General features: G+C 38.2%; 1 protein-coding gene across 1 annotated transcript in view; it reads left to right on the top strand.

The window, feature by feature from the left end:
- Positions 1-25,000, top strand: part of LOC122815696 (mucin-19-like) — a 1,162,279-nt gene that overhangs the window by 588,311 nt on the left and 548,968 nt on the right. The window contains exons 14-15 of the mRNA XM_044088411.1: positions 299-451; positions 23,143-23,234. Coding sequence (XP_043944346.1) covers positions 299-451; positions 23,143-23,234 — 245 coding nt within the window. The remainder of the gene's footprint in view (positions 1-298; positions 452-23,142; positions 23,235-25,000) is intronic.

The raw sequence follows: 25,000 nt of genomic DNA, 5'->3' as shown, positions 1-25,000 counted from the left end.
ATATTAACCTGTGAGAATTCAGCTACTCTAGGAAATTATCTTTTTGATAACAGGAGAGGAACAGCAAACAAAAAAGCATTTATTTTTAAAATGAGGTAAGATTATTATATGTGTTTCTTGTTTAAAACAGAAAAATGCTGAATTTCTCAGATAAGGAGCATGCGTTGATTTTGTATTATACTATACTTCTATATATTAAAGTCCTAAACAAACCAAACATAATATATAAGCTGCTGGATGAATTGTAATTCACTTTCTATAAGATGCCATTGTTTTACTATTTTTTTCTCTTATTTAGGATTGTGTGGCACATTCAATGGCAAAAGCAGTGATGACTACCTTTCTCTGCATAACATGACAGAACAAAATCCTGAAATATTTGCTGAGACATGGGGAACAACTGCTTGCACTGATCTACCAGTAAATCCTCCATCCAATAGTCTACAAAATGGTATGTCAAATTATTTTTTCTTAGCAGATAAGTTCCAGTGTAGCACTGAATACAGTATCACTGTCTTCACTGAATTTCAGTGCTATAATAGTAAACAAAAATCCTTTTTTTATTGCAAATTAGTCCTTCTCGCTCCATAGTTGTGTTCACATTAGCGAAAGAAGATGGTAAAATCTTTTGCTGTCTCATATTTCTCTTCTGCTTTCATTCTTCTGAATTTAGACTTATTTACTTTCCTTTCAGGTGATAGATTTTGCACAGTTTCAGAAATTTAATCTGAGTTTGCAAAATGGTAAAATATAGTGATTACCACAAATTATGATCTGATAGGAATGGGACCGTATCGTGGTGACATGTAAAACTGAGACCATGGACATTATGATCATTCAGCACTTAAAGTATTTTCCAGGTTGCAAACATTCCCCCTCAATCTCCTATTACACCACACTATGCCAGTTCTCACAATCTTTGTTGCTATGCTTCACTATAATGTAGCTGAGGACTCTCTTCAGTTATTTCTGTGCAGATTTTTGAAATATTATTTGATTATGTTGTGATCTTGCTTAAGTTATTTTCCTGTTATTTTTCTCTGTGACAAATTTCTGGAGTTTTTAAGGTATTTCCAATTGTCTTTTCTTCCCTGCCACATCTGTTTTTCCTTGTACTCATGTAGTCCAGTGTTGTTTTTTTTTTTTTTGCCTCACAGTTCGAATGGTGTTTTTTTCTTTTACTCTGATTTCCATATTTGCTTGTTTTGGAGGTGCGTATATTGCTGACCGCTTTTTTTGTTGTTTTCTGTCCAGTTTCCAACTTTTTGGCACTACCTGTTTGGATTACTGTTATAACTGACCCTTTGCTTTTTAGGTTGGTTTTCTCCTTTCTTTTAAACATAGAGTATGGCTTCTATAAATGCCCCTGTGAGAGAGAACTCCTGCTTCAAGATCTGTCTTGTTTATGGAAAGATATTAGACCAACCAGGAAATCAAGTAAAACGCAGCTCGGATAGTAAGCACAATAAAAAGAAGCACGAACTGTGTAGCGCAATAATTTAATACTTTGAAACGACAACACTTTCAGGTTAAAAACAACACTGATGAAGGGTTTTTAACCTGAAAATGTTGTTGTTTTGAATTATTAAATTATTGCGCTACATAGTTCGTGCTTCTTTTTCTTGTTTATGGAAAGGTCATAATAACAGCTGTTGTGATATTTGCAAAGGATTCCTACCCCACCCTGATGTCCATCACCATTAAAGGGGACAACCTACGTTCTGTGTTATTCTTTGCCTTGGCTAATCAGCTCCAAGTTCTCATCTTCCATTGACCTCTGTTTTGGCAATATTCTCTCATTCTGTGTCTGAAGATAAAAGGAAAAGAAAATCTTTGACTTCAACCTTTGATGTCAAATGGTACACGATACACAGGAAGCATCAGAAGCTTTCTTCTGATTTTAAGATGTTTGCAATTCAGTGGTTAGTGTGGTGGACAGTGGACTCCCCGTTCACAGTTTTCTGGTTCCTCCTACTGCTTTTGTAGACTGGGTCATTCTGTTCCTCTTCCAGCCTCATCATCAGTTGAATCAGTGTCTGACAAAGAAGTTAGCATTATTTCAAAGTCTTCAGCCCCAAGGTCCCAAACTCAAGGTGCCCCCCCCCCCATACCCCCACTTATCAATTTAAATAATGTTTTTTTGTTGGGTCAGTTGTTTTGGTGCAGCAAAGGTTGAATGAAATCTAGCTCCTCCTGGTCAGACTAGGTCTTCTACTCCTATTCTTATGCTGTTGTAATCTTTAGTATTTGGAATCTGTCTTCCCAGTTTCAAAGCTTGTGGAATCAGTCTCCTAAAGCTGGGATGGGTGAGCATGGTATCATCTCTGATGGGTACTACTATATTATCTGGCATTCCTCCAGACCGCCTTTTTGGAAACACACCAGAACAGTCATTATCGATGAGACAGCTAGTATTGATAATGGAGTTTTTGACTTTGGCATTCATATGTTGGCTGAGGACAAAGCCCATGCCTCCTCGGTTAGGGACAGGGACTGGATGCTGCCGATGTTTTTTTTCTCTCCTTCAGCACTGGTGGCATTAGTTTTTATAGTTCTAGTGATGGGAGTACCAAGGATGAGGTTTGTAACTTTGTGATCTCTTCAAGCCTCAACACTGTTCCTACAGCCTTCTGCTATGAGGAATGCTGCAGCTACAAATGATGCAGGTGTCCAGACTTTGTCCCAGGACTCATCCCCTTATCATGCTCTTTCTTCTGAAAATAATTGCTTTCCCAATATATTCTCAGAGATTCTGATTATACATATGTGAGTGAGGATGATGTTCTTCTACTTCTTTGGTGAACTTTCTTCCTTTAAGGAAGAGACAGTGCAAGAAGAAGCACATTGACTTACATTTGGAGTCTCTATTTCCAGTGTAGATTGCAGGAGATAGGACACTGACTATCCTGCACTCCCCCCTCGCCAATAACCTATGTAGATTAAGTATCAGATGATGGAATGTCCAGCTGACCTGCTGATTTCTCCAAAGTAAACTCCCTAAAGAGCTTTTCACTCCTCAAAGAAGTTTTCCTAGGTTGTGTTTCCTTCTTCAGAAACTATGAATCAAAGTTCCTTGGGCTTCTCCAGACAAAGTGACTAGTGTGCTTTGGAAGACTGAGTGGTTCTTACATCCTCCTAGAGGTCAAACATTTCTGTATGGAACTGCTAGGCTAGATAAAGTGGCCTCCGCAACTGATCTTAAATGGACACCCACATCTCAGTGTCTTGAAATTTAGCTGTCCAGTAAAGGGTGTTGAGACTTTGACAATTTGTGAAACATGTCTTTGCATCTTCTTCCAATGTATTGAGGGTGCTTTCCTATTTTGAGACATAGTGGAATTTTCTATCATATTGCTGAGGAGACTATGCTGTTGACAATCACCAGACATGTTGAAGCAAATTGCTTTTAATGTGGAAGATTTCATTGCCAGGGTTAAATGCAGACACCTTACTGCTTTAAATTATGCCTCACTTCACCTTTGTTGAGTATGTGAAGATGACTTTCATGAGTGTGCCCTTCTGTAGTCTAGAGATTTCCATCCCAGAGGTCCAAGCCCACATGGAAAGAATGGAAAGAAAGGGAAGACCTTGATAGCCAATTGCATCAAGTTTCTTCAAAGAGCAGGTACCAAATGTAGTTTTGTAATACATATAATGATCAGTTCAGCAGATGGCAGTGATCCCCTCCTATAGGGGAAACAGGAAGCAGTAGCATTTGAGGTCTAATCTGACAGCTGTCTTCTGATGGCAGCTAGAGATCACCACAGATGGCCTGCACCTGTCACCCCTGGGATTCCGGATACTGGCTAAGGCTCTTGCTGCCCCTTTAGTGCCTTTTTTAGGCAAGGTTTAAATAACAAATTTGCCACCATAACAGGAACAGGCAAGCAAAAACTGAGGGTAATTCTATTCAATGCTAGAAGTCTAAATCTCAAAATGCACTCACTCAATGCACTCCTTAAAATGGAGAACATCGATATCTGTGCAGTGACTGAGGCCTGGTTCAAGGATCCAGAGAGCACCCCTGCACTACCAGGCAATAACTCATAATACACTTTTCGGCCATGTAACCTGGACCGAAACACCAAAGGTGGAGGTGTGTCCATATTCATTAAGGCTATCCACACCTCCAGGCTAGTTGCTCAGCATAATGCATCCGGGTTTATCCAAGTGCAACTAACTCTGGGCAAAACTACAATCCAAATTGTAGCTTGCTACAGATCCCCCACCATGCCCCAGGATTCCCACTCCTTTTTTCTTGATGTACTGGAAAATATCAGGGTTCAACCAAACACCCTAATAATGGGCAACTTCAACTACCCCACCATTAACTGGGAAAACTGCTTGTGTACCAACTGCTTAGCTCAACGCTTTCCGGAATTCATAAACTCCAATGCCCTGGATCAACTTGCCCACACCCCCACCAGGGGCAACAATATCCTAGACCTAGTCATTACCAACATGAGTGACCAGTGTTCCACACCTGAAGTCAACTCCTTGTTGGTCCGATCCGACCATAAGCTAATCACCCTTGATATCCACATCCCACCACCACCCCCCATTAAGGAAACCATGGTAAAAAATTTCTCCAAAGCCAACTTCATGCTTCTTAAGACAGAAGTGGTGAACTTCATGACACCCTTGCAGATGGACAATACAGTTACAACTGCTGAATCCTACACAAATGCACTCTATAAGTACTTACACGAGTGCATGGATCATGCTATCCCAAACAGAACCAAAATGCTATCCTCCAAAAAAGGAAGCCAATCTGGTGGTCCCCTGCCAAAAACAAACTGTACAACAGAAGGAAGAAACTGCTGCAAAAGAGAGTAAAATCCCATGAGTGGATGAGCTCCCTGGTCAGCCTCAGTAAGGGGCTGAGATCCATTTTAAGATCCTCCAAAGCTAGCTACGAAAACAAAATTGCCACTAATTCTAAGGACAACCACACAGCATTCTATAGCTATGTCAAGAATCTCTATGGCAACATCCAGATCTGCTCTGAGTTACAGCACAAAGGCACAAAAATTACAGAACCAACTGATATTGCCAACATCCTGGCAGATAGGTTCACTGCTAACTTTACCCCCCCACCCTCTAAAGGGCCCATATCTATACAGGAAGAATGCAGAGTCCCTGTAATCACAACTACGCGGATAAAAGCTGCACTTTCTAAAGCCAAAAACACAGCATCCATGGGACCGGACAACATCCCAGGCTGCGTTTTACATGAACTTCAGAACGAACTGGCTCCCCACTTAAGCACCTTGTTTAATAATAGCCTTGCATCAGACTTTGTGCCCACTGAATGGTGCACAGCAACAGTTAACCCACTCCACAAAGGGGGAGCCACCACTGATCCCGGGAACTATCGACCTATTAGCCTGACAAGCCTGGTCTGCAAGGCCATGGAACATATCATCATGGAACTCATAAACAAAGACATTGGTAACCTCCAAATTCTGGATCCCACCCAGTTCTGGTTTGTGAAAGGCAGATCATGACTTCTGAACCTGAATGACTTCTTTGAGGCAGTCACCAAAGCCGTAGATGAGGGTAAGGTGGTTCACACAGCCTATCTTGACCTCGCCAAGGCTTTCGACACCATCCCCCATTTTGGAATTATAGCTAAACTCACTAAACTAGGTATAAATCCCTACATCACAAGATGGGTTGCCAACTGGCTCACTGACAGAACCCACACTGTAAAAGTTGCAGACTCCAAATCTGACCTCAAAGCAGTGACAAGTGGAGTACCACAAAGTTCCGTCCTAGGACCTCTCCTGTTTGGTATCTACTTCTCTGAAGTACAGGCTAACACAGAAGGCCTCTGGCTAATGAAGTTCACAGATGACTACAAACTAGCAGCCATAGTCAAGTCCCCAAATGATGTGGACATCCTACAGAAGGGCCTCGCTGAGACAGATGCCTGGTGTCAGAGCCATGGCCTCAAGCTCAATGCCAAAAAGTGCAGTGTCGTCTCCTTTGGTAAAAACTCTATACCCATGAACACCCACATAGGCAGCAATCTACTTAACACCGAATGTGTGATAAGAGACCTTGGGACCCAGGTGGACAGTAATCTCTCCTTTGATAGTCACATCACCACAGTAGTCAGGAAGTCCTTCTACGTGGCACACCTCATCTTAAAAGGGTTCTCATCCATGAAAAAAGAGGTCATTGTTCCCCTTTACTCGACACTCATTAGACCCAATATAGAGTACAACGCCCCTTTTGGAATGTACCTCATAAGACATCTGCAGCAGCTGGAAAGGCCACAAAAGCACTTCACAAAGAGGATTACTGGCCTCAAACAAATGCCCTACATTGACCACCTCAAAAAACTCCAGCTTTACTCCGTAGAATATCGTCTACTCCGAGGTGATCTCTGCCTAACATATAAGGCTATGTCACACCCAGAGCTGTTGGACATACTACACCTAAAGAAATCCCAATCTGAGTTACACACTCTAGGGACCTAAACCTTGTCACCACAATAAACTGGATATGTTGGAGGGATAGATTCATGTCCCAGAGACTTCCCATACTCTGGAACAGGCTACCCATCTATGTCAAACAAAGTTCTTCATTAGCACTCCAAGAAAAATTTTGATGAGTGGATGGGAAATAGGAAATACACCCAGGGGATCACTTCTGTGTCTCTGCTCGACAGTGGCACAGGAAAATAACTTTCTTGGGTGGCGTAAGACAGGGAATCTTGTTGGCTAGGCTTATGTAGGCCCTTGGGCCAATAGCTTAGTACCTACCTATGAACCTATGAACTTGTCTCATTATTGCTTGACAGTAGTTGGCATTAAGTTTGTATCCCTTTGTTACAACATAGGAACATAGGGGTTACTTTTTCTCACAAATGAAAAAACAAGTCTCTGGTAAAGGACCTATGGCCTCAATTTCCTTCCAAGATGGTCACAATAGCCATGGTTGGGATCCTTCTTGCTCAGCAGATGGCAGTGTTCTTCTGGGGGCAGAAAGCATCGGCATGCCTGATGTTTACCCTGACTGCCCTGCTCAGGGATATTTGTTCTTTTACTGGTAGGAGTGGTTCCCAATGATGGATGACCAAGAGATGAGGAAGATATCAGCAGGGGGTTGCAAAATTCCCTTCCTATATACATCTGTTCCTTTACACTCCTTTAGCTAGCTGTCATACCCCATGCAAGGAGCTTTGAGAAAGCTAGGAAATAAATGTTGCACCTTTTAAAGGAAAGAGAAATTCAAGAGGTTCCTCCACAGCAAAAAATGTTAGAATTTTACTCTGAATTATTTTTAGACCAGGCACCTTTGGTTCATTCTAGAGCTAAGCAGCATCAACACCTCCATTCAAGATTATGCCTTCCATATATTCTTGGTTCAGAAAATCCTTCTGTGTCTTTCTGAAGGAGACTGGATGTGCTGTCTAGATTTTCATAGTGTTTATTTGCACATCAGTAGTCATAATCATTTTTGAAGATTCATGCATTTCAGTGTAGAAGCCAGTAAGTTCCAGTTTTAGTCACTGATATTTAGGCTTACTTCTACCAGGAGTTATCATCAAGTGCATGCTCATAGTGGTAACACATCCATATCTGCAGGAAGCCAAAGCATTTCTCTACTAGGATGAGTCACGTTATTCTGGCAGTGAAGTCTTTCTGTTCTCTGTTCCAATCCCTGGGAATCAAGTCAAATGTCCCCAAGTCTCAGTTACTGCCAGCTCAGTGGCTTATCTTCATTGTTTGTGAATCTGACACTCTGGGCTGCTGGTATAGATTCCTCATGAACATGATTCAGCTTCTAATTTCCAAAACAAAGGATCTGATAGTTTTCCCCTTGGTTTGCTGTTCCAGCATCTTAGGGTCCTGTGTTTCATGGCAGCACTCATTCCTATATTTCCCTTGGCCACTTATCAAATGAAAGTTACTCAGGTTTAGAAGTGTCGGATAACAGACTTTTTGATGCATAAGATCCAAGCAGTACCTAGTGAGGTGGCCAGATGCCCACAACCACAACCTTTATTTGTGCAGTCCTTTAAACCTCCCCTAACATAGGCAATGGTAATCAAGAATGCGTCTGCCATAAGGCAGAAGAAGCATTAGAACGACAGATGGTCCAGGTAATGTGATTTCTAAATGAACTCTCACTTCATATTAGCATACTGTAGATGGTTGTAGTAGTTTTTAATGTTTGGGCTTTTCAGGAAACATTGCCTTCCAGGATCATGTTCATCCAGTTGGAAATGTCCATTTTTCTGTATCTCATAAAACAAGAGGGAACGTGATCTTAGCCCCCTTTCTGAAAATGCTATGAGATCCTGAAAGATGGACCATAATCAGGAATCACTATCTTCTGGCTGCCCAAATTCCTGTAGTGTCCATTTAGTTAGCAGACAACCTGAGCAGATGCCTGCATGTACTGTATGAATGGGCCCTCAGATCTTTGATGGCATTGAGGACTTTCCACAGTTGGTGACAGCCCTGTTGAAACTTGTTCACTTCCCTGTCTAATGCTCAGAGTAGGGATCTTTCCTCCCTCATCTCTTCAACAGGGACACTTTGCAGGAAGAGACTAGAGCCTCTGTTTCCCATGGGGCTCCTATAGCAGTTTTCCATTTCCTATGATAAGGCTGTTTCAGACAAAGTCAATTACATAACTGTAGTTTGACTTTTGACTTTTCACAGGGAAGACTTTGCAGGGACAGACCAGACCTTCTGTTTCCCATGGGGCTTCTATATGAGTTTCCCATTTCCTAAGATGAGGCTGTTTCAGACAAAAGTCAACCACATTACTGGCCTCAAACAGTTGCCCTATGCAGCATGATTGAAAAAGCTAAGACTGTTCTCTGTTGCATACCACCTTCTCAGAGGCGATCTCTGTCTAATGTACAGAGCCATGTCCAACCCAGAATTGTTGAACATGCTCCATCTTAGCAAAACCAAATCTACACAAAATACATGCTCTAGGGATGTAAACCTCAACACAACAATGAATAGAACATGCTGGAGGGATAGATTCCCTTCGCAGAGACTTCCCTTACTATGGAACAGGCTCCCGATCTACATAAGACAGAGCCCCTCACTATCACTCTTCAAGAGGAACATTGATGAGTGGATGGGTAACAGAAAGTTCACACCGGATAACACACCAACAGCACTACTAGATAGGGGCCAAGGGTACTAGCTGCTAGTACAAGGGTCTAGGGAACTACTAAAGGTGCGGCGAATACCGCACAACGTGGCTGGGCTAATATATGCCTTCGTGCAGATAGCCCAGTACCACCCTATGAACCTATAAACCTATGACCATAACCATGGTTTGACTCTGAGAGGTCTGGCTTCCAATTCTATTTTCCTAGCTGCTGGAGAAATTGTTACTTCTGAGACTAAAAAAAAAACCTTGTTGTTGCATCCTTCAGGCTGGTCCTACTGAGGCATATGCACCCTTTGTATCATAGCTTGGTTCCTCCTGTTCCATTAGCTGCTTTTGATTTTTCTCTGTAGGACAGTGTCACTTCTGTTATATTCTCTTCTCAGAGACCCAATACCAGACAAACCTACTTGGGCAAGTGGATTCATTTTATTTTTGGGGCCCAAGCCACATCCTCTGGCTCCAGGCATGCTAGACTTGTTGGTCTTGTTGAGTTGCTTCTCACTTAAGGTCCACTTGGCTGCCATTTTCACCATTCATCTGGGCCATTATGTTTCTCATATGACTTTATTGAAAGTCTTTGTTCATTCTTGAAGGACACTTACCCTCTGAAGCCTCTCTTGCTTGAGATAGCAGTTACTGTCTGGGATCTTTACTTTGACTTTCTCCATGCTTCTTATGTAACAGATCGAGTAGAGCATAAGTTGTTTTTTTTTTTTTTTCTGGCAGAATCTACACACAATGTCTTCCAGATGAAGTTCTAAGCTTTATGCTACAACACCAGATAACTCAGATTTCCACAGAAGACGTCTCTATTTTTAACAACCTTTCATGTATGTTAAAAGTGTACTTAAAATTCTACGGCAAACAAATTGTTCACTTGCCTGAATTTTCCAATCAGTATGCTAATCATGGGGAGTATCTGGTGCACTATCTTGATTTTTACAGACAGCCATGTTTTAACTTGGATAGAACCAAAGCCATCAGAATGCAATCTTAGCACTTCATTTCCTTTATTTCCAGTCTACGTTGAAAATGTTTCTCAAGTCACACTTTCCAAATGACTTGTGTATTAAGTTTGGTTGCACAATGCATAGAAAGCTATTGCCGGATTTGCCCACAGCTTACTTAACCAGTGCTTTGACTTCCTTTTCAGACTTCCTTAGGAATGCCAGTGTGGTTTATATCTGTGTTGCTGCTTGGACAACCCTGAACCTGCTTTTCTGGAAGTACAAGTTGGATATGGCCTATAGATGTATGGCTTCCTTTGGATTCACTATGTTACAAGCTATTATGGTCTAGTATATACCATCTAGAAGAGTCTGAAATGCTGTCTTAAAAGTTAGTGAGGATGGCCCCATTCCCATCAGATACACATGCTATTTACCTGCTATAATGTAGATCTGCAGGAATGTGGACATCCTCAGTGACTACCTATTCCTCCTTTTTCTCCCTTGGTGCCAGGGCCTTAGTGTTATACTACTTCTGGTTTAGCTTTAGCATGGCTGCCTCAGACCTGGAGAAAAGGCGCTAGAAGCATTTTGGAACAGAAGGGAAGGACTTGCAGCCTATAAAAGCTTGGAGTGTCAAATAATCCTAATGCTTGTGACCTTAGTCAGAGATGTCACTAATGATGGCTCCTATTAAATACATAACTTTCATTTCCCGTTAAAAAAATCTTATTTGCATTTATATACCTAATGAAAGAACTTTATTAGGAGTGGTAGTTGCCTATTGTTAGTACACTTCTGTGGCATCTGTTTCTCCATTATGGCATTTGAATAATATGATGAACATTACAGGGACAAAGAAAGGGGAAGTTCTACAAGTTGGAAACAAAATTAAACCCGCTTACAAGTCATGCGTTTCCAGATTCTTTCATTTACTGGAAGGTATTATAAACAAATCTGAAAAGCTGTTAACTGGAGAGTAAGAAACATGCTGAACATGTATTCTGCTGCCTGTTTAATCCACTATTGGCTTGTTGGTCTAGGGGTATGAATCTTGGTTTATGTCAAAGAAGAACTGAGTGGCAGTTAGCACAACGGATTAAGGCTTAGAGCTGTTAAGGAGCTGCTTCACATATTCCAGGGTTTGATTCCCTCAGACCCAATTTCCTACTGTATGATTCTGAGCAAGTCACTTAACCAAACAGGACTGTGTGGCAATTGTGAATATTGACTAGGCTTCCCATGGACTATAGTCTGCATGCCTAGCAGCTTTCTAAAACCACTGCCACATCTCCATTTAGTCTGACAATATTCAGAGATTAGTATTTGATTAGTATTTTTTACAGGAGAAAATTGCAAAGGCTCAACAAAATGAAATGAAGACTAATAGCTACATAGCTAAAAATGTAGGGCATAGATGGAACAGCTTCTGTAATGAATACAAAGAAATATGACATTTTTACATTTTTATATTTGTTTTCTGAAGCAAACGCAGAACCCCTTGGAAAAACTGTAAGAGCTGAACATTTGCACTAAACACTCAAGCCTAAGAATATTTGGTGTATCAGAAAATATTGAATGTGTCAGTGTTCCATCTCTAATTTCACTGCAGTCATTCATAACATACAAGCACATTTTTGTTGTTAACAAACTGAAAATGCTCACTGCACACTTGGATGTGAATCTGTAATCCCAACATAGAGAATAAGTCTTATTGTTGTTTCATTTCCATCTTATTGGTTGTAGACGTTCACTGAATTGCATTGCATTGCTGGTAAATCCTATGCATATTCAAAGAAGCGTGCTTGTAATGGACAGTGATTACTGAGTGTATCTGTCTAACAAGGAAAAATATATATTCCCATGATAAAGTATCTAAAGAAAAAAGTATGAAGTTGTATTTGAGATATCCTTGATGATGTGTGCTTCTATAGTTTACCAAATGTGTCATCGCTATGGAGACTGTAATATTTGGTAATGGAGGACAAGGTATGGGGCAGGCATAATGGTTAAGGTGCAAGGTACAAGGTTTGATTATCACTCTTTGGAAGCATAGCTAGCCTTAAAAAGGCCCCTGGGATTGTTAGCCTAATGATCAACTGAGAAACTATGAAACAGTCCATCCATAGCATAAATGTTGTTGCATGAAAGCAATCCATTTTTAGGGTAAGTAAACCAGCCTACTAAGAAGGCTTTTTTTCTAATTTCTCCAAATGTTTGAGTTTCTAATACCCTGACAGGACTGGACCCCATTCCTAAGTTAGTATACGATTAGAGTTCATGAAATTAGTATTGCATCAGTCTTTCATGTTAACCAACAAAGCTCTTCTCAGCTTTCATGATGTACTCAGAATTGTATCCTTCCTCAGCACATATGGGGTTACATGTATTGGTAGTGTATTTGAGTATGATTGTAAATGTTTTTTTATAATAAGTGCTTTTGCTCCCAATTCTATCGGGACTATCTTGGTATCATTCATCCAAATTGCTCTCATTTCTGCTTGCAAATCATGGTATTGCATGACTTTGTATTTCTCAGTACATAAAATAGTATAATTGATGGACTTGGCAGTTTCAGTGATTAATGCTACTTGTGTCATGGACTACTGTATCAGGTTTCCTTTCATTTATTTTTTAACTGTTGGTAATGGGTGATCCGATGTGTTATAAACTTCATCATGTCAATAATCCTTTGTGAGTCCTATTTCCAATGGTCCTTTGAAATGATAAGGCTGATTTTGGATAATTTTGTGTTGCTTAAGTACTAAAAGTTTTCTATCCTCATCACTTTGATGGACATGTAGTCCAAAAGTATGTACATAATCTTCTTTTTTGTTACATAATGTGCAGGATCATGATATCAAAAGACCAAATGAGGCCCTTCTAGATGTTATTTTATAACAGTAGTGTTTCATTATGAACTGAATGTACTGCAGTTCAGCATAGGGAAACATTTATATGATCTAAGTTGAATATATTGCAAATAATAATTGGATCCCATGCATAAGTCTATTCAGATCAAAAACACACTGCGTTTTAAAACTTTACTGTTGTACATTGGTAAAATTATCTTCATATGTACAGTTGTCAACAACCATTTTTTGGAAAGTCGGGTTCCTTGATTATGAGTATTGCCAATACAAACTTAAATACCATGATCAAGCACTGATTCAGTTTAATAATCACATATTTTTAGGTTGCATTGTTCCCTCATTATGTTTGGTTCTATCAATTTACCTTCCAAGATACAGTCTTCCCTTGTTTTGTTCCATAGCATTTTATATAAAGGTATAAAAAAATCTCACAGGCTTATAAAGATACACTGCCCAAGATGAGACTCCTTGTGTAATGGTTAATGTATTTACTTCAAAAATGCAAGGTACAGGGTTTGATTCCCACCTTTAAAAAGGAAATTGGATAGGCTTAACATGGCCCTCAATGGCAGATAGCTTAGCACTCACATATGAACTTATTACTAGGTATAGGTGAAGATTCAGCTTTTATTGTCTAGTTTCATACTTCTAATGAAAGTGTCTTAGATTCTCAGAGGTAGTTATCTGACACCTTGTCCCATTGTAACAATTCAAAGTATGGCCCAGCAGACTTGTGCAGCCAGTCTGTCATAAAAACTTAAACTGAATTGAACTGTATTACATATCAATTTATACCTATGCTGCAAACAAATTGATCTACCCAAAAAAAAAAAAAAAAAAAAAATGAGACAGAGGAAGTCATACGTTCTAATGTTTTGCTTCTCTTTGACAAGAATTTTGGATGGGAGGGATTTATTGAGCTTAGCTCAGGATTTTAGTTCAGACTCTTGACCTTTCCAGTTTTGCTGTTTTTGGTAAGACAAAAGGGATTCTTCACTTACTGAGGATGTTCAAGATTCTGAACCCTAAATGTGTAATCTGGCATAAGATGACATCAGTGCTGTTCATGGTTTAGGTGTTATAGTCTCCTCAGAGTATTTATGTTGAAGGATTACATTTTTAATAAAACCTTCTAACCATTGCAGTATTTTTGAAGATTCTTAAAATTATTCTTTTTCAGACCAATTTATTTTAATAGCATTACATTAACTCCCAATTTCTTTATTGGAGCTATAACAGGTTTCAGATTAATAGCCTCAGACATCGCTTTGATTTTCCATGTAAGAAACTTTATTGCATTAACTGTAGAGGAAAAGGGTGCAGAGATAGGTTCTACACTTTTAATAACTTTAGTTTTGTTGGATAGCATGCAACCTGAAAGGCACTAGATAAACATGTTTAAATTATTTAGAGTACTCAGTAACTAATTAACCAATTGCCCAAAACTCTAATAATTAGTACTGGCTAAATTAAAACAAATCCATTGCTACTGTTTATTCCATGCTAATACCTGCATGATCAGGTAAATCAGAATACTTCAGTTGCTTGAAACTAAACCTTTCTGGGTATATTTTATATCTTTTAACTACTGTCATCCTCATAAGTACTATAAAATGATCACTCTTGCCTTTTAAATATCTCACATCCCTGCCCTTCCCCATGCCCACATTTTTATTATTTTTATTTCATTGTATCCTGTTTATTTGTACTTGTACAATGTTGTAAAATATAAATACTTTGAAATATAAATACTCATGCTCTACTACAGATATATGCTTGAAGGTTTTTTTGGGCTGCACTAGACCTAGAATTACGTAAATCTTGGAAAATATTACATTGTTACTACAAACAGTTTGCCAAAGTCTTCATTAATAACTGTACTGTGTATTAACTTTCATAACTGTGTATTGATATTACAGTGGTTTACTGCTGGTTTTGAACCATTGGGCACTCCTATAAAAGATCCATTGATATCACTGTAGCACCCTAGTAAACCAAACAAAAGAAAAAAGATAAATAAATATGTATATACATGCGTATATGCATACATAAATAAAAAATGAATTAATAGTCTTAATTATAATGAACAGAACTCCAGATCAAAATAGTATATATTTAACAAAAATGAAAAAATAGTTGCAACACCAATGAACAAGAACAAAATATGCATAAGAACTGCAATCATTAAGTTGCGTATTAAATAATAAGTTATTGTGTAAAGAAGTTATCACATAGTTATTGCCAGTGTAACAAATATTGAACACTTTGCCACAAAATGTTTAACATCACTTAAAATGTTTAAATCAAAGCTGAATAAATTAACTTTGCATACATACATACATGCTTACTGTAAATAACATGCTCTTAAGCAAAACTGTGAAGAAATTGTCCATTCACCCAATATTTGTCTTTGACATCAATTCCAGGTTATAGAAGAATAAGTAGAGACTGTAGTTATTTATGAAAATTATTTGAATAACTTTATTGATTACAGTAGTCACTAATATTCCTACTTTATGAAATATACAATGGTTTACAAAACCTGTAGCCATATTCTTGACATATTCATAAACTGATTGCATCAATAAGTTATGCTATCAAAACTCAAACATATGTTAACAATATAACAGTGTGCAAACAAGATAAATTTGAATATTTAAAACTCTGAACCATTAATGGTATTGGTTTATCATGTAAACACAATTAAAGTGGAATTCAGACATATTCCTTTCAGTAATATGGCTACAGGCATTCTATGGTCAGGTATACTCATTCAAATACTACAGAAGAAAGTCAGCACGTATGCCCAACATATATAAAAGGAGTTCTGTAGAGATGCAACTGACAAGTGGTCATATAACAAGTAGTACTCAAAAGACATGCTAATGAGTGCATTCAGAAAACTTGCAGAAAAGATAATTTACGATTCAGGAAAGGTCTGAATTTTTGAATAAAATTCAACACAACACAATATCATAGAGAAGCAAGCATCCTACATGTATCTTGTTTCATACTCATCAAAACGGCCACTGCTCACACTATGATTAAATCTACAAGTAACATTCATCATCTGCATCCTATACACTCAAGAAAAGGTGCACTCATAAAAAGAATAAATTTATGGCCACTGATACATAGTAGTTCATGAGGTAAACTTCATTCATTTGGAAGTGGATCAGCTTTTGTAGAGACATCAGCAACTGATCTAGTAACACAGGCATCTGCTATTAAAGTCTCCGTTTGTTCATAGTTTTAAGTTTACAATTTCCTGATTCAGCAATTCCTTTCCTTTCCCTTCTAGTCATCTGTTTCCAAGCCAGTAAGTGTAAAACAAATATCATAACTCTTAGAATTACAGGAAAACAAATTTTGCTTACTATATTTTTGTAGGGCAAGCTCTTTTTGTTTATTATACTGGAGATTCTTTTTGTAGTGGAAGTGAATGATCACTTCCTAGTTGTATGATTGGCTCCTGACATAGCTGTACCTTTAAGGGATGATTTAACTGTGGCCACATAGCTGGATAATTGCCATTGATGAAGTTTCAGTAGGTGCATTCGTGCCTCTTCTGCTGATAAAAACATGTATGCATTTGACCCTTGGTCTGTTATGTAAGGAGTAAGTTGTTTCCCTTTATCATATAAGACCAGGCTGTAGTCAAATATAGCCCTGCAGTTCTTATATCAGATTCTAATTCTTTGGCCTTGTTCAGTATCCTATCCTAGTCCATATAATTTAAACATTTAGAAAAGGTATCCTGCATATTAAGGGCTGCATCCTTTGATGTAATTTGATGGCTCTGCTCTGTATTTCACAGATTTCCTGGCTGATACTTTGGGAGCATGGTAAGTGCCCTGAAGCTTTGGAAACTAGCCGGTTAGTGTATCCTTGGTAGGATATAACCCATATAGCTAAGGCTACTGCAGAACTGTTCATTCGAACATCTACTGTATGATTAATTTACTTACACAGCTGTACTTTTTCTGGCTCCTTGGGCATATGGCAATATCTGTCTGTCTTGTTCTTCTTGTAGAGTTTCACATGAGAGTGTTTAAGTGGAGTTTAGCACTTCAGTAATCTTATCGCATACATCCTATGGACTTTCCAGTGCTTCTGATAAACATCTGCTGCTGCCACATTTGGTGGTGTTTGGACTCACTGCTTGTTGTAGCAGAGTGGTCTTTTGTTCTTCCCCATCCCCAGGCCACAGTCATGATGGATGCTTCCCTTTTGGGATCATAGCATTTCTAAGGGATGACTGCCCAAGAGACCTGGTCAAGGTTAGAGACAAATATTCATATCAATGTCTTGGAGATAAAGGTGGCCTCCTAGTACTTTGGACTTTTTAGAACTTCCTTTCCAAGGGTACATTTATCATCCCAACAAACAATACATCTGTGGTTTGGTATCTGAACATGCAAGGGGGTACTCATTCCTATACCATATGTCAGGAGGCAATGAGTGTTTGGCAATGGTTGATGTCCTCTCAGTGGTTTCTGGTTGCAGTGCACATCATACCTTTCAACTGTACAGATTTTTGCAGAATATCCAAATTTTTGCCTCATATATTTGGTCCATTTTTCATAAAATTGTTGTTTTCTAGCAAATCATTGATAATTTAAGTCAGAAAATAATGACAGACATTTGAGTTTGAAACTTCCTACCCTTCAGAAAATTCATGCTAATGCAAAACCTGTTATTCCATCTATTTTCTTAGTTTGTAAGAGCCATATTTAAAAATTGTCCCTATTTTGGGGGCTTTGTCTCCCCACTTTTCATGGCTTTGTCCAGATTTCTTGCTCTAAGAGGTTGAGAGGTATGATGCACATCCTGGGGAAATCTGACAGTCTTGTCGACAGTTTAAGCAGGAACATCCTTCTGCTTATGAGCAGTCCCTGACAGTAGCATAGCAAGGGTGAGGTGAAGGGAGCATGTGCTCTGGGCGTAAGGTGTTCAAGCCTGCAATCCTGAAGTGCCATTCCTGTATTCTTCTTTCTGAACTAACTTGCCAACTTTTGGGGTAAGCTGTAGCAAGCCAGTTGATACAAATGTAACAACTGGCTTGTTACAGTTTAAAATGTAACAGTTATTTTTGGCTCTTCCACTGAAAAGAAGGTACAGGGAGGGATGTGTATCTGGCAGGTTGGCAGCCAGTGTATCAGAGTGGAGCAGCCCTTTTTTTTTCTTTTTTGCTCTTCCAATCATTTGAAGAGCTGTGGCAGGAAGGGGGCATGCATCTGGGAGTGTGTGTGGTTTAGACTGCCTTGATGACTGTAATGGAGCTGACCTGTTTTTTGCTCTTCTGGTGAAGAGCTGTGGTAGGGAGGGGGCGGGTATCTGAGCTAAACGCACTATCCCCCAAACCTCCTTACTTGAGTTTTCATAAGGACAGTTACTCTCAGGACAAATCCTTTCTTTTTGCCCAAAGTCACCTTAAAATATACTTTGTACCTGTCCATTCACATGCTAGCTTTCTTTCCAAATTTCAGTAACAAGGGAGAATATTTGCTTCATTGCTTGGATGTGCATAGATAACTCAGGTTTTATTTGGATGGAATTAAAAGTTTGAGAAAATCTGGCCAACTGTTTGTTTCATTTTCTAAGTCGAGGCTGCGTAATCCTGTTTCTAAGGTTATTCTATCCAAATGGCTCTCCAGCTGCATCTCATTTGTGTACTCTTTGAAGTGAATGTCCTTACCTGCGAAGCTTAATGGTCATTCATTTAGATCAATGTGTATGTCTACTGCTTTTCACTTGCATGATCTTCTTGATGATATTTGTCTGCAGCTACCTGGCATAGCACTCATACCTTTGTCTTCCGTTACAAACTGGATATTCAGTATAGGTCAAGAGCTTCATTTGTTTCCACCATTTTGCAGAATATTCTCTCCTAAGGCTTCCCTCGGGATTTCTCTGACTGGGGGCTCTGTCCTAAAAATTGAAGCTGGACAGAAAAGACAACATCAGATATTAAAGTTAGAACTTATCATAATGATAGATCCATCTTGTCTTCTTTTGTTTAGTTTAACCATCCTTCCCTCCATGCCACCTTCAGATTGTTATGGTTGCTAGTGATGTGCTCCCAGTTGGTCTTGTGGACTGGTCTATAAGCATGGCATGTTGGAATCCTTGTCTGTTACCTTCTACCTGATGCCCCTCTTTCCAATTTGTTGTTTGGAACTGATATAATTTTTTTTTTGGGGGGGGGGTCAGGGGCAAACTCAATCTGAGGAGAGACTAGGAGAGCAGATTATTGTGGGTAGAAGAGACAAAAAATTCTGGATGTTCACAGAGGACATTGGGGGAATCCTAGCACCACAGATCCATAAGATGCAGTCACAGGAATTATTTAAGTTTTAGTTACAAATCAGTGGCACTTTAAATTTACAGATTATCCTTTTGATCTGGAATAGTTACTTAATCTCAGTATTTGCTCACTTTAAGCCCTGAAGAATTGAGAGTATCAATGTCCAAAATTCAGTATAGTGCCTCACCTAAGTCCTGCCAAAGCGTAAAAAAGAGACAAAATGCAGAAAAAATCGTGGCAGAACACAGCTTGAAGTCCAAAATGAGTTTAATAAAAGCACATAAAACTCAGACACAGAAATCTCCAGGAAGAATGAGCGCTTTCGGGTAACACCCTTCATCAGATTAACAAACATTCTCATTCTAACAGAATTTAAACACACTAACTACCAATAAAATTTGATAAAATCAGTAACAGACCCGCCTATTCCTAAGGGCGGGCTTCATTCGAACATTTTCATTTAAACCTGGAGTTCTATGAGCCATAAGCTCAATTATCCATTTAGCTTCTATTAGTTCAGTATGTCGTTTTATATCACCCCCCCCTACTGCTCAGCTTGATATTTACTATGGCTCTAAACTTAAAGAAATGTGTTGGATTTTGTTCAATGTGTTTAAACAAAGCATTATGTACATCACCATTCCTGATAGAATTAAGATGTTGTAAAATCCTGACCTTGAAAAAACAGTTGGTTTTCCCCACATAAAAACCACAGCATTGTTGACACTCTGCTAAATAAACAAGGTATTTTGTCTTACAGGTGGCTCTAGCCTTAAATTCAAACAGCTTACCCGTGACAGGATGTTTGTAGATGGTATTCTGATCAATGTGAGTACAAGCTTTACAAGTGCCACAAGGGACACTACCTGGTTTACTCTTAAAGGGGAGAGAGTAAAAATGTCTCTCTTTACCAAGAATATCCTTGAGGTTCTTATTTCTCCTAAAGCCAAAAATAGGCTTGTTCCCAACAATAGCTTTGGTACTTTCTTCACTGGTCAAAATATTCCAGTTTTTTGCTACTATGTCACATATCCCCTTAATATTACTACTATATGTGAACATAAATTTGAACCCTGATGCTTCACGTCTGTTCCGAGGACCATCATAAGTGTTATTTGATAGCCATGGTCTAAATCTCCTCCTATTAGATGCTGCTTCAACACCTGTGACCTTATTGATAATGGTAGATTTGTATCCTCTATCAAAAAATGCCCTTGAAACCTGGCTACCTCATCTTCATACTGTGAATCATCTGTGCAGATCCTCGACAACCTACCTACTTGTCCCTGGATGAGATTTAGACCATGGCTATCAAATAACACTTATGATGGTCCTCGGAACAAACGTGAAGCATCAGGGTTCAAATTTATGTTCACATATAGTAGTAATATTAAGGGGATATGTGACATAGTAGCAAAAAACTGGAATATTTTGACCAGTGAAGAAAGTACCAAAGCTATTGTTGGGAACAAGCCTATTTTTGGCTTTAGGAGAAATAAGAACCTCAAGGATATTCTTGGTAAAGAGAGACATTTTTACTCTCTCCCCTTTAAGAGTAAACCAGGTAGTGTCCCTTGTGGCACTTGTAAAGCTTGTACTCACATTGATCAGAATACCATCTACACACATCCTGTCACGGGTAAGCTGTTTGAATTTAAGGCTAGAGCCACCTGTAAGACAAAAGACCTTGTTTATTTAGCAGAGTGTCAACAATGCTGTGGTTTTTATGTGGGGAAAACCAACTGTTTTTTCAAGGTCAGGATTTTACAGCATCTTAGTTCTATCAGGAATGGTGATGTACATAATGCTTTGTTTAAACACATTGAACAAAATCCAACACATTTCTTTAAGTTTAGAGCCATAGTAAATATCAAGCTGAGCAGTAGGGGGGGTGATATAAAACAACATACTGAACTAATAGAAGCTAAATGGATAATTGAGCTTATGGCTCATAGAACTCCAAGTTTAAATGAAAATGTTCCAATGAAGCCCGCCCTTAGGAATAGGCGGGTCTGTTACTGATTTTATCAAATTTTATTGGTAGTTAGTGTGTTTAAATTCTGTTAGAATGAGAATGTTTGTTAATCTGATGAAGGGTGTTACCGAAAGCCATTCTTCCTGGAGATTTCTGTGTCTGAGTTTTATGTGCTTTTATTAAACTCATTTTGGACTTCAAGCTGTGTTCTGCCATGATTTTTTTTCTGCAAGAATTGAGAGTAGACATACAATGATATTAATTTAGTATCAGTAAAAGTTCAGGAAATGTTACTGATAAACTGGCACCCATACACTTATATGGCAGTAAAGATGACCCGATAAATATCATAGATGATGCATTTCATGGTTAGCTCCTTGCACTCCACAGAATATGACTTTCTTCTTCTCGCAAGACAAAATTCAGTACATAATACTACTAAAGTTATAAAAATTGTCAGTTTGAGCCAAACCTTAGGAATGTAGGTTCCCAGGGTTCTGTGACTCACATCATTGTGTATTCCAATTATTATAAATACTACCTAAACCTTGGGACCAGTTTGTAGTTCTGTCATACAGCAGTAATGCAGTTCTACATTCTGCAAGAAAAATGTTTTATTGGTAAATACAAGATAAGAATCTGGCACAGTGCCAACATTTTGCTTCATTTCAGCCACCTTAACTATAATAATACATGCCCTTAGATAATACTTAAGAGTACTTATCTTCAGTTTCTAAGGACTTTTGTTATCATATACATATGGTTTTAGGCATCATCAAACCCTGCAGTCGCTGGGGCCCTAAACCACAGCAAGTTAGCTTATTTTGATATTTTGTTACATTTTTGTTAAACCAACAAAAGCTATTACACATTACTCTGTCTTTAAACCACAAGGGTAATAATAATTCATAAAATGAAAGATCCTAAGGATTCTCACCATTTTTACCTTCTTTAAAATTCAAAGATGACTCTGTGTACTGATAATGTTTTGCAAAGTCACAAGCTTTATAATTTTATTCCAGTTTTACCACTGATATAGTGCCGCTGAGCTTCTGGTGGACATTCTCTTCACTTTGCATGGGGTTGGGAGTCTGCGATAGGAAAAAACAAGTGGAAGAACTGGAGGATGTATGTGTGGGGGTGGTGGTGAAATAGTAGGAAGTAGGGAGCACCATGGAGGCCTTCACCTATGGTTCACCTAAGGCTAGTCCAGTATATGGGGTTATTGCAATATAACATCATGGGAATCTAAATGCCAATCAGTTTGAATGTCCTTCGTTGAGACAGACCAATATGGTATGGTACACAGGTCTGTTGTAATATAAACACATTGTAACTACAGTTCAGTTTGTATGTACTAATCCTAAAACTTTGCAATATGAAGAAAAAGGGCTGGCAGGGTATATGGTGATACTTGGAACTATCCTGGGGCCCCCAAAATGCTAACACTGGTCCTGGAGGTTATAAACTCAAAAAAAGTTATATATAACTGCAGTTTTGAACATGTTATTGTAAAACTAAATAATTTTCTGCATTGCTTTGAATTTCTATTTTATAATTTCAAAGAGTTCTAAAATTTTCAGAAAAGTGAGAAAGTAGCTTAATGAGAATGAACAATGTGTTGATGTTTCTTAGGCACTTGTGTATTAGAAATCATACACTGAAACTGTTTATTATTCCTGATTTAAGTTGTAAGTAAATATTCTAGGTTTCACTTCTGAAAAAGCTACATCTTTTTATAGAATGTTTTCATTCTTTTCACTTAAATAAAACTGATCATGTATGTTCATTATTAAGATTAATTTATTGAAATGTGTTTAACATTTAGATGCGCATTTCTCATTTGATATTATATAAATATGCATCAGTATGTCTTTTTTTGTATTTTTTTAGAGGAATATGCTAAGTACTGTGGGCTTTTAAAGGATCCAAATGGAATATTTGGCAGTTGTCATTATTCGGTGGACATTACAACATACTATGAGGTGATATACGTTCTTAAATGAAGAATTGCTGTTTATGTTCAAAATGAACTATTTCAGATCGAATTTTACAAATGATATGGAACGTATTTTAACAGGTGCATTGTAATTATGTTGTTAAAATAACACTGGGTAATGTATTTGTGTATGTGTACCTATGTGTGTCTGTCTGCATCTATATAAATATTCTCATTCCTGCTTTTGTAGATGCTTTGATGTATATTTTATATATGTGTGTATATCTACCTAGCTCTCTATATCAACAAAAAAAGAAAACTAGTTGTATAGGGGTCATACCTCTCAACCTCTTAACACAAAAAAATCAGAACAATGCCTAAAAATAAAGTAGGAAAAAGACCCAAAAATAGGAAAATATTTTAAATATTGCTGCTATAAACTTAAAAAGTTGCTAGAACAGCAGAATTTGCATTAGCCTACATTTTCTGAAGGATATGAAGTGTGAAACTCAAATGTGTGTCATTATTTATTGACTTCAATCCTCACTGATTGGCTAAAAAAACACATTTTATGAGAAAAAGACAAAAAATATGTGATAAAAATCTGAACTTTCTGCAAAAATCTGTACATTTGAGTTATGACAGGAATAACTGCTCTAGATATTTGCATATAAATTATTAAAATGGGCCTTTGTCACAACTTCCTATGTAAGATCTGTGTCAAAGATAAGCTTGCATTCTTATTAAAAATAATAAAAAAGAATTAAAGCTGGAATTGTTACTTTAAACCATGATTTATTAAGGTAAAAAAAGATATGAGCTCTTTTGCCCTTGTCAGGGCTTTATCAGATCTCAGTTATTCATAGTAGTAAGAAACATTGCATACTGTTCTGTTTTCCATATAAATAGCCATGTAAATTACAACTAAGGTTTTACTCCAAGAGCACTTAAACAGAGCTCATTCAATAACAATGAATGGAGCAGCAGTACATTCACAGCTTGCATCTTATTGTGAATGGTGCTGTCAACTCTTTATTTAAATAAGTACAAAGTCACTGTATATCTGTCAGGTGATCAGTGTGCTCGGTATAAGCAAGCAATAATGCCGACAGCGTGTGTGTTAGTATGTAATTAGCGCCTACCCAGGGGTGTGGTGTAGGGCCTCTACATCCCTGGAAGGGCATTAATTACACATTAACACACACCCAGGAGGGCAATATTGCACTTAGAGAATGGTCTGTCTGCAAAATTGTTGTTTTACTTACTTAGTTTTTGTAAGTACTATATTTTTTTATGTATATTAATTTAAAATAGTTCCTCTGCCTAAAGTTTCAAATTTGCTGTAGTATGTGTTAATGGTATTGGAGGAAGAATTTTACATCAAAAATATATAAAAACATATATGTTGAGGTAAGAGGGTGAGAGGCATACCTCTCAACCTCTTGGAACAAGAAATTTGTTCAAAGCCATAAATAATGGGGGAACATAGGCCCCAAAAAGGGATTATTTTTAAATATTGCTTTTACAAACATAAAAGCTGATAGAATAATAGGTTTTGTATTAACGTATTTTCTGAAGGGAATGAGGTCTGAAATTCAAATGCCTGTCATTATTTTCTGACTTCAATTCTCAATGCTTTGTCAGTGATTTACCAGAAACCAAACTTTTATGAGGACCATAACAAAAATATGAGACAAAGATCTGTACAGTTGAGAGGTATGTCAAGAGGTATGCAGACCTCTTAACAGCTGCTGCTGCTGCTGGCAGGGATCGTTCTCACTCTTCACTCTCTCTCTCTCACACACACACACA

The sequence above is a fragment of the Protopterus annectens genome, chromosome 11.part0 (genome assembly GCF_019279795.1).
Source record: "Protopterus annectens isolate FY-2018-M chromosome 11.part0, PAN1.0, whole genome shotgun sequence".
Lineage (NCBI taxonomy): Eukaryota > Metazoa > Chordata > Ceratodontiformes > Protopteridae > Protopterus > Protopterus annectens.
This window is presented reverse-complemented; position numbering and strand designations above follow the sequence as displayed.